The sequence below is a fragment of the Mandrillus leucophaeus genome, unplaced genomic scaffold (assembly GCF_000951045.1).
Source record: "Mandrillus leucophaeus isolate KB7577 unplaced genomic scaffold, Mleu.le_1.0 Scaffold327, whole genome shotgun sequence".
NCBI classification, from domain to species: domain Eukaryota; kingdom Metazoa; phylum Chordata; class Mammalia; order Primates; family Cercopithecidae; genus Mandrillus; species Mandrillus leucophaeus.
The window spans coordinates 2,673,633-2,690,729 of record NW_012103443.1 but is presented as its reverse complement, the minus strand read 5'-3'; the positions used below and the strand labels follow the sequence as shown (position 1 = coordinate 2,690,729).

At 39.7% G+C, this 17,097-nt stretch overlaps 1 protein-coding gene across 1 annotated transcript in view; it reads right to left on the bottom strand.

The window, feature by feature from the left end:
* Nucleotides 1-2,261: 2,261 nt before the first annotated feature.
* The window catches only part of MRLN (myoregulin), a 22,078-nt gene continuing 7,242 nt past the window's right edge, over nucleotides 2,262-17,097 (bottom strand). Inside the window, exons 2-3 of the mRNA XM_011988328.1 lie at nucleotides 3,704-3,807; nucleotides 2,262-2,492 (exon numbers count right to left, since the gene is read on the bottom strand). Coding sequence (XP_011843718.1) covers nucleotides 2,332-2,472 — 141 coding nt within the window. The 5' untranslated portion in view covers nucleotides 2,473-2,492; nucleotides 3,704-3,807 and the 3' untranslated portion in view covers nucleotides 2,262-2,331. The remainder of the gene's footprint in view (nucleotides 2,493-3,703; nucleotides 3,808-17,097) is intronic.

Here is a 17,097-nt window from a genome sequence, read left to right as displayed (position 1 = left end):
TACTAAGCACTTTGCATCAGTTACCTCATTTCATTTTCTCTACAACCCTATGAGCTAGGCTCTCATTTTATAAGTAAGGAAGCTGAGACGTAGGGTTGTCAAACTATAAGAAATGACGCAGGCAGTCTGGCTTCAGAATAGATGATTCAAATCACCTTGTCTACTGCCTGGAAGCTCCCAGAGAAAAGAAACAATTGCCTGAAAATAGGAGTAACCTGATAACAGGTTCCAACGAATCTCAAATATACGGGTTTGGGGAGAAACACATCACATCAACAGGAGGTGGTCCTTATACCCAAAACGTAGGGTCTAATAATATAGTGTAGAAGAATAGGACGTTCTGCTACCGTTTTCAATTAACACTCAGTTGGACTCTATTTGGTTTGTGGTTAAATATACAACACTGCTGACAGGTTAAGTAAGAGCTGGTTAAAGGACATGTCTCAAAGGTCCAGATTCCTTTCACACTTAATTAGCTCTCTTATGAAACCTTGCATTAATGATTGGACCACATCAAAGAAAACAGTTATCACATAGAAGAAATCAGAATTTCGTTGAGTATGTGTGTACGAAGAAAAAACTCAAAAAGTCTAAAGGACAGAGAGCATTTGTTTTGTAAAAGCTTAAAAAGTAGAAGTTCAATAGTTATATTTTAATACTGTGAGATAAAGTGGACATGGAGAAAACAGGGAAAGAGAACACATTTTCAAGTGGGATGTAAGAAAAAAGTAGGCCGGGCGCGGTGGCTCAAGCCTGTAATCCCAGCACTTTGGGAGGCCGAGACGGGCGGATCACGAGGTCAGGAGATTGAGACCATCCTGGCTAACACGGTGAAACCCCGTCTCTATTAAGAAATACAAAAAACTAGCCGGGCGAGGTGGCGGGCGCCTGTAGTCCCAGCTACTCGGGAGGCTGAGGCCGGAGAATGGCGTGAACCCGGGAGGCGGAGCTTGCAGTGAGCTGAGATCCCACCACTGCACTCCAGCCTGGGCGACAGAGCGAGACTAAAAAAAAAAAAAAAAGAAAAAAAAGAAAAAAATAAACTTGCTCTTTCTTCTTGATAAAAAAATTTTAAAATATGGAATAAGAAAGTAGAGGCAATATTAAATACAGCAAGAGGGGCTTGAATAATTACTGTAAGAAAAAGAGTTTAGCTCTACAGATTGGTTGGTAACTACACTTGTCTTATAAAGTTATTATTTACCTATGGAGGCAGCATATTATAGATTGTGAAGGCTCCAGATCTGGTTCCAGACACTTCCTAGTGTTGGCCTCAAACTGACACAATTCTTCCAAGATTCAGTTTCTTCATCTGTAAAATGGAGGCAAGAAGCACCTGCCACCTAGGATTATTGTAAGTCTTACATTAAATGACATAGAGAGAGCATTTAGTCCCAAATAAGAAATCAACATAGGTTACACTCTGCCTTCTCTCCTTTCTTATAGGTTCTGTTTTCCTAAAAGAATCTCTTCTAAGTATTTTCATTCCTAAGTCTTTGTTGATAGAAATATTTCTCACTTACCCAATTGCCCAGGGTTAAGAAAAATAATCCACCTGCAAACAGATGAAATATGTGTATAAGAAAATTGGCACAGCATATGTAAAGACTGTGCTACTGAAATGTTAAACTCAGTGTGGTAAAAATAGAATTATATAAAATGTCACCTAAGTACACATCCTAAAAAATCAGCTTCACTCACAATCTCATGTATAAATTTTAGTCAATACACCAAATAATGACTATGCTAAAAAATCCAGAAGATTTTGTTTGTTTGTTTTTGTTTTGAGACTGGACCTCACTCTGTCACCCAGGCTGGAGTGCAGTGGTGTGATCACAGCTCACTGCAACCTTGACTTCCTGGACTCAGGTGATTCTTCCACCTCAGCATCTGGAGTGTGAATATCTGGGACTATAGGCATGCACCACCATGCCTGTCGACTTTTTAAAATTTTTATTTTTAGTAGAGATGGGGTTTCCTCAGATTGCTCAGGCCTGTATCGAACTCCTGCGCTCAAGGGATCTGCCTAGCTGGGCCTCTCAAAGTGCTGGGATTACAGGTGTAAGCCACCATGCCTGGCCAAAAATCTAGAACTTTCATGACTCAGTAGGATAGATGTTTTGGGGGAAAAAAATTCACTTCAGTATATGTGAATGTTTCATAAACCATAAAGAACTAAACAATACACAATGTTGTTTGTATTGTAGTGTCCTGTTGGCTTCTAGAATAAATTGGCAATGTCATAAAATGTGAGTCACTCAACATATTAAAATACACATTTTTATTCACTGTAATTCAATTTGAAATGTACATGGAAAGGAAGTCAGCTTTCTAAGAAGTTATCACAACATATATAATAGACATTAAGTCAACAAAGATAACAAACAAAATTTTTAGAAGTCTTCCCACAATTTCATCTTCTAGACTTTTGGGAGGAGTAGTAGAAATTAATATCCAGTTTTTACCAGTCATATCCAGAACACTCCCGCTCCCTAGGAAAAAAGAGAAAAGTATCCTCCAATGAACACATTTATAATACTGATTCTTTCAACGCAATCTAATATTTCCACTATAAAAAGATAGTGACCTAGGTAAGTCTTCCAAGGAATATTCCATACCTATTTGTAACCAATCAATGAAATAAAATATTTTTCTCCCATTTATTTTGACCACTTTCTGTCAAAATCACCTTTCTTTCTAAAACAAACAACTCAAGGAACTTTCAGAGTGGCCATTCCCTTTTCATGTTATCTGTAGTAAGTTTATTTATGAAGTATCTGCAGTCATTTCAATCATTTTTATTGCCATTGGTGAAGCTGCTATTCCTCTAACTTGTAGTATTGATGTTACCAGGAAGTAAGAATTTGAAGACATGGAAGAAGGCAGGTAGTGAGCAAAAAAAAAAAAAAGGTGTTTTTCTTTCCTCAAGATTCTGTCTGTCATGTTTTGTTCACTTACTAAGACATCAAACATTGAATTTCCTCCACATTTCTGTATTAATAAAACAGGTTTTTTAAAATACCTGGAATTTGTGGTCTGCATTCCACATCGTTGGAACAGTTTACCAAATGTCTGTTAGGCAGGGCATTTAGAAGCATTCTTAATCCCTTTTACAGGGGATGCAAAGGCAAATAAGCAGTTTTCAAAGCCTTACACCAAAGTTCCCCATATATACTCAATTTAAAATGAACGTCAATATCAAAAAATGTGGCAAGATTTGGGTAGGAAAATACTTCATCTACTATTTTCACCCCAAAATAAAAAAGGGAGGTAGATTTTTAAGAGAATAAGAAAGAGGGAAGGGGAAAGAGATGAGTACTCTGCCAGTGTTGTCTTCTCCCATTTTGAGCGATCTTCATAATTTCTGTAATAAATTGCTCCATTCCTAGAGAAGGGAATTACTTGCCCCAAATTATGCAACAATCATTAGCAAAAGAAACACCTGGAATTTTCCCTCATGCAACAATTCTTTTCACCTGTGTTACAGCAACAAGGAGCAAAAAAAAATGCATGGGTTTGCAAAGTGATTTTCCTTCCCTCCAGAAACCTCAAACTCCAGCTTGTGTTTCTTCAGTCTGTGGCTCCCAGGGGTACCTTCAACTCTCTCCAAAAAGAGTAAGAGAGAGACTGAAATAAGAAGCGAGGAGGGGAATAGACAATTGGTGAGGAAGGAGGAGTGAGTGAGTAGAGACCCATTTCTTACCTGAATTAATCCCAGCTAGTGGTAGGTAACACGGCTTCTCAGTTTTCTGCTCTTGCCAGAACAAAGTGCATTCAGCACAGGTGGTCTCTTAGCAACCTTGATTCCTGTGTCAAAGCATAGCAAAGGTTTTACTGGACAGTGAGGTAGTATAGGAAGTGAAGGGGCAGGGAGCCTACACAGAAAAACTTCTAAAATCGTTTTCAAAACTAGATAGGAAGGAGATGTCTAAGAGTGAACTTTTGAAAATATGACACTTTAATTTCTGTTTATCCCAGAATCGTATAGCTTAAAACTGAACATTGGACAGAAAGATTAAGCTAAATTCTAGGATTTTCCTGGTGGGGCAAACATTCACCACACTTTTTAAAGAAATAATTCCCAGCCGGGCACGGTGGCTCACGCCTGTAATCCCAGCACTTTGGGAGGCAGAGGCGGGCGGATTACAAGGTCAGGTATTCGAGACCAGCCTGAGCAATATGGTGAAACCCTGTCTCTACTAAAAATACAGAAAAATTACCTGGGTGTGGTGGCGCACCCCTGTAATCCCAGCTATTCAGGAGGCTGAGGTAGGAGAATGGCTTGAACCTGGGAGGCGGAGGTTGCGGTGAGCCGAGATCATGCCACTGCGCTCCAGCCTGGGCGACAGAGGGAGATTCCGTCTCAAAAAAAAAAAAAAAAAAATTTCCCTAAAAATTATTTGAAACCAAGGCTTTAATATCTTCATGACAAAACAACAATTACAACAAGAAAAACCTTCGTATGTAAGTGACCGTAACTCATGAGATTGTGGGTCTATTTTTTAAGTACAGTCATCCCTCAGTACCCATGGGCGATTGGTTCTAGAATACCCCACAGATATGGTAACCATGGATACCAAAATCCATACATGCTCAAGTCCCTGATATAAGTGGTATAGTATTTACATATAAACTACACATATCCTCCCATAAGCTGTAAATCATCTCCATAAGTTACTTATAATACCTAATACAATATAAGTGCTATGGAAATAGCTGTTATGCTGTATTGTATACAAAACAATGACAACAAAAAAAGTCTGTATATATGCAATAGAGACACATAGTTTTTTCAAAATATTTTCGATCTGTGGTTGGTTGAATCCATGGATATGGAACCCATGGACCTGGAGGGCCAACTGTATTATGTTTTAATATTTTGTATCATTTTTACAAACAAATTAGAAAATGGAGGAGTGAAGTTATTACAAAAGACAAGGCTATAAAATCTGATTGCTGTCTCCTTTAACCATGTGCAGTCACACACTGCATAATGACTTGAGTCAATGAAGGACTGGCAGTAGCCCCATGAGATATAACAGAGTTGGCCAGGCGCAGTCGCTCATGCCTGTAATCCCAGCACTTTGGGAGGCCAAAGTGGGTGGATCACAAGGTCATGAGTTCAAGACCAGCCTGGCCAAGATGGTGACACCCTGTCTCTACTAAAAATACAAAAATTAGCCGGGCATGGTGGCGGGCACCTGTAATCGCAGCTACTTGGGAGACTGAGGCAGAGAATTGCTTGAACCTAGGAGGTGGAGGTTGCAGTGAGCTGAGATCGTGTCACTGCACTCCAGCCTGGGTGACAGAGTGAGATTCTGTCTCAAAAAAAAAAAAAACAAAAAAAAAAACCAAAAAAAAAAAAACAAGATTACAACAGAGTTGTAAAACTCCTATGTCTTAGTAAAGTCACAGTTGTTATAATGTCATAGCACAATGCATTACTCATGTGTTTGTGATGATGCTGCTATAAACAAACCTACAGCACTGCCAGTCCTGTGAAAGCACAGCACATACAAAGATGTATGGTACATAATACTTGATAATGATAATAAATGACTGTGTTAATAGTTTATGTATTAACTATACTATACTTTTTATCATGATTTTAGAGTGTACTCCTTGTACTTATTTTAAAGTTAACTGTAAAACAGCCCCAGGTAGGTCCTTGAGGTATTCTGGAAGAAGGCCATCATTATCATAGGAGATGACAGTTTCATGCATGCTATTGTCCCTGAAGACCTCTCAGTGGGACAAGATGCAGACGTGGAAGACAGTAATGTTAATGATCCTGACCCTGTGCAGACCTAGGCTAATGTGTGTGTTTGTGTCTTATAAGAAAAAAAATTAGAAATTTTAATAGAAAAAAGCTTATAGAATTAGTATATAAAGAAAGCAAATATTTGTGTACAGCCTTACAATGTGTTTGTGCTTTAAGCTAAGGATTATTATTGAGTCAAAACATTAAGAAAATTAAAAAGTTTATGAAGTAAAAAATTACAGCATATAAAATTTAATTTTTTTTCTTTTTCTTTGTTTTCTTTCCTTTTTTTTTTTTTTTTTTTTTTTTTTTTTGAGACAGAGTCTGCTCTTGTCACCCAGCCTGGGGTGCAATGATGCGATCTCAGCATACTGCAACCTCTGCCTCCTGGGTTCATGAAATTCTCCTGCCTCAGCCTCCCGAGTAGCTGAGATTACAGGAATGCACCACCATATCTGGCTGATTTTTGTATTTTTAGTAAAGACGGTGTTTCACCATGTTGGCTAGGCTGGTCTTGAGCTCTTCCCCTCAGGTGATCCATCTGCTTCAGCCTCCCAAAGTGCTGAGATTACAGAGGTGAGCCACCGTTCCCAGCCTATTTCTTTATTCTGAAACTTAACTTGTTACTGATGAAAGAAAAAAACGATAAATAAATTTAGTGTAGCCTAAGTGTACAGTGTTCATAAAGTCTAGAGTAGTGTACAGAAATATGCTAGGCCTTCACATTCACTCACCATTCACTCAGTGACTCACCCAGTACAACTTCCGGTCCTGCAAGCACCATTCATGGGAAATGCCCTATACAGGTGTACCACTGTTTATCTTTTATACCACATTTTTACTGTACCTTTTTTATTTTAATTTTTTATTTACTTCTTTATTTTATTTTTAATTTTTTTGAGATAGTATCTCACTCTGCACCTAGGCTGGAGTGCAGTGGCACAAATACGGCTCACTATAGGCTTGACCCCCCAGGCTCAAACAATGCTGCCACCCCAGCCTCCTGCATAGCTGGGACTACAGGTGTGTGCCACCATGCCTAGCTAATTTTTTGTATTTTTTAAGGAGATGGGGTTTTGCCACATTGCCCAGGCAGATAGTGAAGCCCTGAGCTCAAGCAACCCACCTGCCTCAACCTCCCAAAGTGCTGGGATTACAGAGGTGAGCCACCACACCCAATCTATTTCCTTATCTTGAAACAGGAGCTTGCTCTGTTACCCAGGCTGGAATGTAGTGGTGTGGTCATAGCTCACTGTAACCTTGAACTCCTGGGCTCATTCAATCCTCCCTCCTCGGCCTCCTGAGTAGCCACGGCTACAGGTGTGCACCGCCTTGCCTGGCTAATTTTTAATTTTTGTAGAGACAGAGTCCTGCTATGTTGCCCAGGCTAGTCTCGAACTCCTGACCTCAAGCAATCCTGGAGAACAGGAGTGCGATTCTAGCTCACTGCAGCCTCAAAGTGCTGGCCTCAGGTGGTCCTCACCTCCTCAGTTTCCCAAAGTGCTGGGGAGCCACTGCACCTTGATGATATTAAAATGTTTAAATACCATTATAACTCATCCTTATGACCACTCATTACACTCCTAAGTGTATCCCCCACTAGAATGCATGGCTATCTGCCTACCAAGACACATATGCAAACATCGTAATAGCTTCAATATGGAAACAACTTAAATGCCATTAGAACAAGGATAAATTGTGGCATAGTCATATAATGGAATATTATACAATAATAAAAATTCAACTACAGCTATAGACAAAAACAATGATGAATCTTACAAATATAACATTGAATTTTAAAATACAAAAACAGGTGAATCTAACAAAGATAGCACTGAATTTTAAAAAGCAAGGCACAAAAGACAACAGTGTAAGTACATTTATATAAACTAGAAAAATAGAATTAAAGTGCATGGTTTAGGGGTATATATATGGTTGGTAGTAATGCAAGTGGTAAATTTATCAAGAAAAGAAAGAGATTTGCTACCACAAAATCAGAGTAGGCCTGACTTTAGGGAGTATAGGGGAAGGAAATAGGCAAGAGATTCCAACAATGTTTCATTTCTTGTCCTGGGTGGTGGTTATACTAGCAATCACTTTTTAACTATTTATTAAACTGTACATAGAAGCTTCATGTGATTTCCTTCCTTCCTTCCTTTCTCTTTTTCTTTCTTTCTTTCTTTCTTTTCTTTCCTTCCTTCCTTCCTTTCTTTTTCTTTCTTTTCTTTCTTTTTCTTTCATTTCTTTCTCTTTCTCTCACTCTTTCCTTCTTCCCTTCTCTTCCCTTTCCTTCCTTTCCTTTTCTTTCTTTCCTTCCTTTCCTTTTCTTTCTTTCCTTCCTTCCTTCCTTCCTTCTTGCTTGCTTTTGAGAGTCTCACTCTGTATCCTAGCTTGAAGTGTGGTAGTACAATCCTATTTCATTTCAGCCTTGAACTCCTGGACTCAAGCAATCCTCCCACCTCAGTCTCACGAGTAGCTGGGACCACAGGCACATGCCACCACACCCAGGTAGTTTATTTTTATTTTTGTAGAAACAGGGTCTCACTATGTTCTCCAGGCTGGTCTTGAACTTCTGGCCTACAGTGATCCTCCTGCCTCAGCCTCCCAAAGTGGTGGGATTACAGACGTGAGCCACTGTACCTGGCCTTCATGTGCTTTTCTGTATGTATGTTAGACTTCATAATTAATATACTAAACAAAATAAAAGACCAGAGAGAAATATATCCAAATGTCACTAGTGGCCACAGTTGTGAAGTTGGGTGGAAGGAATTTGGGTGATTTTCGTTTCCCTTGGCTGTTTCCATTTCTCACTGCCCACCCCCGCTTGCTGTTTCCTTATCTCACATTCATTCATTTAAAACGATATTGCCTATATAACTTCAGAACACTAAGGAAAGTAGTCTCAATACTGCTAGTCTTCTTCCCTCTGATATATTTCAAAGTAATTTATATGGATTTTATTTTTGTTAAACCAATCATTATAACAAATATGAATGAAAGGAAAATTACATTTATCAATGAAACATTTTAATGAAAGTATGTACCTTCTATGATAAACAAGGCAAATCTCTTCCACCATGAGAAACAGGAACCAGGGGTTCCTGTTTGCTTTTTGCCCTTGATGTTGATCTGTTTCTAGATCTAGATAATTGGAAGGACACAAATTTGTCTCATCACAAGTTTCCTAACACACCCAGATTTTACTGTGGATTAAAATTATGCGTCACATGGTGCTTGGATTTACATTTTGCTCATTAGTTTTCACTCAGCTAGAATCATGGTAGTAAGCGTTTCTTCTTTAGGATGGAAGGAGCATTTGTTGGAGAGAATAGCTATTTAACAGCAGTAATTTTCACGATAAAATATTTCCTAGTTTTTTTATCTGATAGAAACATGTACCAAAAAATATACACAAATTTTAAACAAGTTAGGATACCTTAAAAACTATGCTACAACTTACTGAATGTGTTTATATCAAGACCTTGGTCTTATCTTGAACGTAGTGTTTTAACATCATAGTTAAAATGACATGACCTCCCGTTTCTGATATGACAGCTGAGGTTATTTTGGGTCAAATTTTTTTTTTATGTTGAAACTTCAGCTGACAACAAATAATTTCCCCTCCCATGTGAATGCCTCTGCCTTTCTTTTCCTCATTTCTAGAGGCCATTGGGAGTCACTTTATTATTTTATAGAATGTTGCACTGAAAGTAGAATGGATACTCTCATCTAGTTTATAAATCTTTACTTCTTCCTTTGATTCTTTCAAGATTCAGGTCCAAGATTTCCGTATCTAATTCGAATTGACCTGTTCATTTCTTACTAGATAGTTGAGGAGTGGTATCCCACAGAGTTAGACAAATGAGAGTAGCAGTAACCTCTGGTTTCTAGGAGCTGGACTTCCTTGTATTCTCTGTTCTTCATTCTGCCACCAGTTTGTAAGCCCTTGCCTTTGAAGTCAACTCTGACTCCAGGGCCATAAGAATAATGTATTTTCTAAATGGCTTGGTCCTCTGGCAAAAAACAACAACAAAACAACAACGACAACAAAAATCCCTCTATTACATAAAAATATTACTAGTTCTGAGACTTCACACTTTTCTCAATTTCTCCTAACCTCTAACAGTTCTCTTTATTAAGTGTAGATTTTTGGTTAGGACAAAGAACAGAATGAATATACTTCGCAAAGTCTCTTTTTCACTCAAAAGAAAAACACTTTTCATTGGATTCAAGTTTATAGTCTTAAACACATGAGTCACACTTCAAAAATATTTTCTTTTTTGATAAAAATTTTCTAATCCTTCTCCTTGTTTCAATCAATGTCTGACAGTTAAGATAATATTGATAGAAGTTCCCTAGAGATACATGTTGAAAAATGAGACACAGTTGAAATCTGTCCACTTTTGCTTAATAGGCCACTTAAGTAAATAATATTATAATAACCACCATGTATTGAGGGTCTATTATGTGCCGGGCACTGCTTATGCACAACTGGGAGATGAAGGACACTGAGTATTCTGTGCCATAGTTTAGAAACTAGTCCAGTACTTCAGCTTCCAGATGCCACGCTCTTTCAACTATACAGATTTATTCATGTTTTCAAATGAAAAGTTACTTTTGAAACTATCTACATTATAATGGAAATTGACTATAGTGGCATGGAAACATCACATAATTATTAATGGACACTCTCCTTCTTCAGTCCTGGATCCTTTCTATATATGTGAGCTGTTTGTGGAACAATGGGATGGAAGGGTTCACAGTTACCCCTCTGGGCCTGATAACCCCAAATTTGCGGGAATTCACTTTACAACAGTTAGTTGCTAATTTATTCACATCAAAACAATCTGTCCTTTGTAAATGGGACATTGCCCAGATTACAACTGTGAGCTCACTATTTAACAATAAATTTAGCTGAAAGTGCAGCTTTTTTTTTTTTTTTTTTTTTTTAGACAGTTTCATTTTTGTTGCCCAGGCTGGAGTGCAATGGCGCGATGTTGGCTCACTGCAACCTCCACCTCCCGGATTCAAGCCATTCTCCTGCCTCAGCCTCCCGAGTAGCTGGGATTACAGGCATGCACCACCATGCCTGGCTGATTTTTGTATATTTAATAGAGATGGGGTTTCTCCATGTTGATCAGGCTGGTCTTGAACTCCGAACCTCAGGTGATCTGTCTGCCTCGGCCTCCCAAAGTGCTGGGATTACAGGCGTGAGCCACTGCGCCTGGCCAAAAGTACAGTTTTTATTATTTATTTTTATTATCTTTTACTATCTACTTTATTCATATTTATTGTTATTTGTTTTTAACTGCTTGTTACCTTACGGCTAACAAGTTTCTCCCCTTGATCTCCTTAACATTAACTAACCTGAGAAATAATAAGAATGCTGCCAAGACATGGTGTTTGAGAGATGGGTCTAGAATCAGACTGACAGAGTTTGAATCTCAGGTCTGCCACTGTGCACGACACCTTAAGCAAGTTACATTAACTCTGTGCCTCAGTTGGCACTTCCATAAAGTGGGGATAATGGTACCTGCTTCTTGGGGTAGCCTGAGAATTCAATGAGATAACACTCATGCCTAGAAAGTAAACATTTAGTAAGTGATAGTGTCTACTATTAATTACAGTCTAGCATATTACTGTTACATAGCAGCTCTTGAATGAATCATTCTTCTCAAGTTCTCTTTAAGCACCTAAATAGGCAAAACTGTTAAACTCCTATTCATCCTTTGAGATTCAATCTCACCTCCTCTGTTATCCAATCTGACTTCCTTAGTCAGAATGTATTTCCCACTTGTCCGCAACATGTTGCCAGTGACCACACTGTATCAAGGTTGTTTACATGCAATACCCCCATAGTCAGTGATGCTTTCCTAGAAGGTAGGGGATGGCCTTATTCATCCTAGATTCCAGGGCCTCACAGTGTCCGACACTAATTAGTTCTCAACAAATACTGAGTTGACTATACTTAAAGCAGAAGCTTTCTGGGAAGAATGAAAGTTCACTTTGTCCAAATGACAATTCCAATAAGAAAAACGTACGTAGTAAGTCTACTTTTCCCAGCAAATAATTTTAAAAATAAAATCCCAAAGTTGGGTGCTTGCAACTTGTCTCCCTGTGGAAAACATCTCCCTTTCCCACAAAGTATATGTTCAAGACAACTGTCTTCTAGAAACTTGAGAAATCATATGGGAACTATGTCTTACTAATGCTTTTCCTTTTGTTTTGCTTTTTGTTTGTTTGTTTGTTTTTTGCTTGTAATTAGGGAAGCAAGTCAAGTTGCTGGAAGGCAAGAAAAACTTGGCACAAAATCTAGAGGGTTTTAGAATGGGATGATCTGTTGGGATGGCCATCATTTCTGCAGTATACTGGAGGTTTGCCCTCACTAAACTCAAATTCGAGTAATTTGGGAAAATTTGGGCATATGCAGTGGTCAATGGATTTTTTGTGTTCTGTAAGCTTCTAAAATTTGAGTTCAAGCTGCATTTTCTGAGCTCCTTAAGGTCCCCTTCAATTCTGCCCAAAGTTGAATTATATGAGAAAGGAAATTTAACACATATCTGAGAAATTAACTTACCAATGACATGAGCCTTGTTTCATAGAAAGCTTGCACAGGAATAAAATAGTGCATATGACTATGTTTCAATGATGGCAGGCATTATTCTTGCACCTTGTTTCCTGATTAAGACACGATTTCAAGGCAATTATTCTCTTTCCAGCTAAGAAAACCAACAATGGGGAAAGATGGGAAGTACTAACAAAATGTTGGTATAGAGAAGATATTGGAGCTTTTGTAAACTTCTCATCAGACAAACGAGGCCCAAAGAAGTGCAGAGACTTGTCTGAGGTCACACAGTGACCTTTTCCAAAGCTAGTGCCACAATTGCCTCAGCAATTTTCTGATATTTATGATAGACTGGATTCTCCATTTCACCAGAGTCAGCTACGTGAGGAGAGTCTGCCTTCATCACCCTCCAACATCTTTGCTTCCAGCCCATGTATAACCAGAGTCCAGAGCAAAGTAAATCACGAGTGAAAAGTGGAAAATGTGGCAGGTCAGGGCCACAAGGCAAAGAATTTGACAAAGTGGACTTCGACTGAACACAGAAACATGTTTGTTACAGATGGTCGGTCAGCAAGGTGGAGTGAGGAGACAGTGCAGGATCTGAACCGGATGGAACCAGTTTGAGATCCTGGCTCTCACCAGTATTAACTCTGCAGCCTTGGACAAAGCACCTAACCTCAGATGCTACCTCATCTGGAGAACAGAGAGAGTAATATCTGTCTTGTGGGGGGTCTAAAGGACTTTATTCGTAACTGAAGCTCAGAGCCTTCTACACACACTTTGATTTTAATCTCATAAAACTTCATGAGGTGGAATATTCCTACCACTATTTTCTTACTCAAAAAGATGGAAACCCAGAGAGGTTAAGATAAGTGTCCAACGTGACACATGTAGTAAGAAATGACCAAGGATTTTTATGGAGATTTGTTTGGTTCCAATGCCCATGGCCTTAGCCACTGCAATATAGCAGTGAGCCAAGAGGCCGGGCATGGTGGCTCACACCTGTAATCCCAGCACTTTGGGAAGCCAAGGCGGGCAGATTACCTGAGGTCAGGAGTTCAAGAACAGCCTGGTCAACATGGCAAAACCCTGTCTCTACCAAAAATGCAATAATTAGCCCAGCATGGTAGTGTGTGCCTGTAGTCCCAGCTACTTGGGAGACTGAGGCACAAGAATCACTTGCACCTGGGAGGCAGAGGTTGCAGCGAGCCGAGATCATGCCACTGAACTCCAGCCTGGGTCTCAAAAAAACAAAACAAAACAAGCAAACAAAAAAAGTAAGCCAAGAGCCCAGCATGCTGCCTGACACTCAATAAATAGTGCCTAGTTAAATGAAGCAGCAGATTCAGAAAAACGGCCACTTCCTTGCAGCCCAACCATGAAGAGGGATGGAGTGGCTCGGTTAGATGAGAGGAAACAAATAGCCTTTAAGAGATGGAAAGCCCAGAGAAGCCGAGGCAGACACACAGACACATGAGCAGCGGGGTGTTGGCTCGTGTGGCAGCACTCCTGAGGGTCCATATGATCACCCACCCGCCCCCGGTGGGAAAGCAGGTTACAGACCTGTCAGGAGCCACTGTGTTTCTCTTCTCTTCAATGGCACCTCTCTTGCTCTCTCTCTCTCTCTCTTTTTTTGAGACGGAATTTTTCTCTTGTTGCCCAGACTGGAGTGCAATGGTGCAATCTTGGCTCACTGCAACCTTCACCTTCTGGGTTCAAGTAATTCTCCTGCCTCAGCCTCTGAGTAGCTGGGATTACAGGTGCCCACCAACACACCGGCTAATTTTTGTATTTTTAGTAGAGATAGGGTTTCACCATGTTGGACAGGCTGATCTGGAACACCTGACCTCAGGTGTTCCATCCGCCTCGGCCTCCCAAAGTGCTGGGATTACAGACATGAGCCATCACGTCCGGCCCACTTGCTTTCTTTTTAGGTCAACATCTGTTCAGTTTTGGCTTTCCCAAGCCGTTGATGGCCATGCTTCAAATGTTTGAAGTAAATGTTCTGGCCCTAAAAAGAACATTTTTTCTACATATGAACAAATATGACTTCTTAATCATCCACTATCAGGACTCCTGAAGGCTACAGTTTCTAACTGCCATATTCTTGCCCTAAACAGATCATACACTGCCCCTGAGATGACATGAATTTACTCAGTTATGGGCACTGAACATTACGAAATATTCTGGAATTGAAATAATCAAAATGTTATCAACCATCTCCCTGCCAGGTTTTCCAGCCCTCTCCATGAATCACAGTTGTGATGCACTTTTACAAAGCCAGATGAAAGGCCTGGAGCCCTGGCTGGGTATCAGCTGTGTAAGGTTTCCACAGAGAGCCCCAACACAGCAGTGCCAGCAGACACTTGTCCTTTGAGTGGTGTGAGGATGCAGAAATGGGACTAAGGGGGACTTGTTTGTGTTTTTTGACCTGCAGGACTCAGATATCCAAACAGGTGTCATTCCCATTTGGAGTTGGTGAATGGAGGGGAGTGGGGAAATCTCTGGACTTTTTTGAGTACTCAAAGGCATTTGGCAGAACCTTTTGAACTGCCTACTTGGCCTGCAACACACACTCCTTGGTATAAATTCACTGGTGGCAATGTTTTTAGGTGCAGATTTGATTTCTGAGACAAGCTGATTGTTCTCTGGAGTCAAGTTTAGCTGAAAATAAATGGCTAGGCTGGAGAATAGAATTTCAAGTTTAAATGACAGACTATAACCACCTTTAGAGTAGAAATGATATCTCCAGCATTTTCCACAGAGCTTGGACAAAGTCAGTGCTTAATAACATATTTTTTTCCCCATAGGGCAGATGAGGTATAACTTTAAAAGGTATTGCTCTTCTATGCGTCACAAAGTCATTACTTAGAAGGTGATACTTGGCCAGCTGTGGTGGCTCACACTTTTAATTCCAGCACTTTTGGAGGCCCAGGAGTTTGAGACCACGCTGGGCAACATGGCAAAACCCTGTCTCTACTAAAAAAAATATATATATACAAAAATTAGCTTGGCATGTTGGTGCACACCTGTAGTCCCAGGTACTCGAGAGGCTGAGGTGGAAGGATCACTTGGAGCCTAGGAGGTGGAGGTTGCAGTGAGGTGATATCAAGTCGCTGCACTCTAGCCTGGGCGACAAAGTAAGACTCTGTCTCAAAAAAAAAAAAAGAAAAGGTGATACCTAAGGAGGAGGACTGAACCATGAGCAAGCCCATTCTGAGTTTTATAGACCCTGTTTTTGGTTAGCATATGGTGTCTTGCACATGCTAGGAATTAAATACATATTTGCACAATTAAAGTTTGTAGAGGAAAACAAAAATCCAGTCATATCTCCTGAGTTACAAGGCAACACTTTGGAAAGCAGGTATTGAGACGACCCTTCTTTCGGTCGTATCCAGACACACAGAATCTAATGTGGCATGGGTGGAAACCAGTCCTTTGGAAACACAGAAAGAGCAAAAGAAAAATGTTAGAATGCTGATTATAATAGAACAGATACGTTTATGGAAATAATAGTTTATATTTTGAAGTTGTTTTGGGAGGTTTCTCATCATCGTTGATCTTAGCTGTAGACTTAATACCTTGATTGCTAACAATATACCATCCTCCAATCCACCTGTCCTCAGCATTTGCATGGTTTACACTATTCTAAAAATGAAGTTATTAAAAGTAGTAAAAGTTGAATATTGCCTCTAGAGTTTAAATTCATGTTTCCCATCAAAAACCACATTTGGAGGCTCTGGATTTAAATTGGAAACAAATGAGAGATAATTAGGAAGATTCAGGAAAAACTCAAAGAAGGAATTTATAAATGTGTTAAATTAACAGTCACTGTCACTATACTTGGCTACTTATATACATTGAGTAAACCCCACCACGTTGTAAAAGAGACTATGATTCTCATTTTACAAATGAGCAAACTGAGGCTCAGAGTGGTTGAGTACTTTCTTAGGATCACACAGCTTGTACATGGTCCAAGCCAGGGCTCAACAACAAGCCCACATCTGCCTCCTTCCAATTCACTGTCATGCCTCCCTTACGCATTTTATTTAGAAGCCTGGTGCACATGTTCAAGAACTGAACATACGTAACCAAAGCAGAAAGCTATATTAGTCTATGGTCTTGAAGAAGGATTGGAGTGTCAGGTTTCAGCCCTGCTCAAGAGAACCAAGCAGGGCATTGGCCTTTCTGAGCTTCAGGGTCCCCCTTTTCTAGACAGAAGACATAGTGATCTACTTTGAAGGACTCTCAGAAGCAACCAGTATAAACAAGGCTGCAAAGACAAAGCCTTTGGCTAAAAAACAAGGAAGCAATGAATCCATGGAACAAGACAGGTGCCCTCTCTGATCCAAACCTAGAACAAGGGGGAAGAAAACAAAAGTGCCCAGGTTTCTTGTCCAACTACTCCTCTCCGCCAAGTCCCCCATGTATACTTTTCATATGTGAAAATTCTCTTTGCAATCACTGGAATTCTATTTGGAGAGAAAATACAAGGAAACAGGAGATCAAGCTGCAGCCACAGAGCTTGGTCAAGTAATTTATATATCATTAATCCTTTGCTTCTCCTCCTGCCTTTATTTAACCAAAAGAAAATGAGAGGAGTAGAAATGTAATTCATTGATCTCTCTTTGTAATCAGTCTTATAAAAGGTGGAGAGATGTTGCAGGGATAGGAAACAGGCTTTGTGAATCTCAGTGAATTTTAATCTATTATATCTCCCTCCATCAGAAGCACATAAGAGTCACACTAAACTTTCCTCCAAAATCAACAT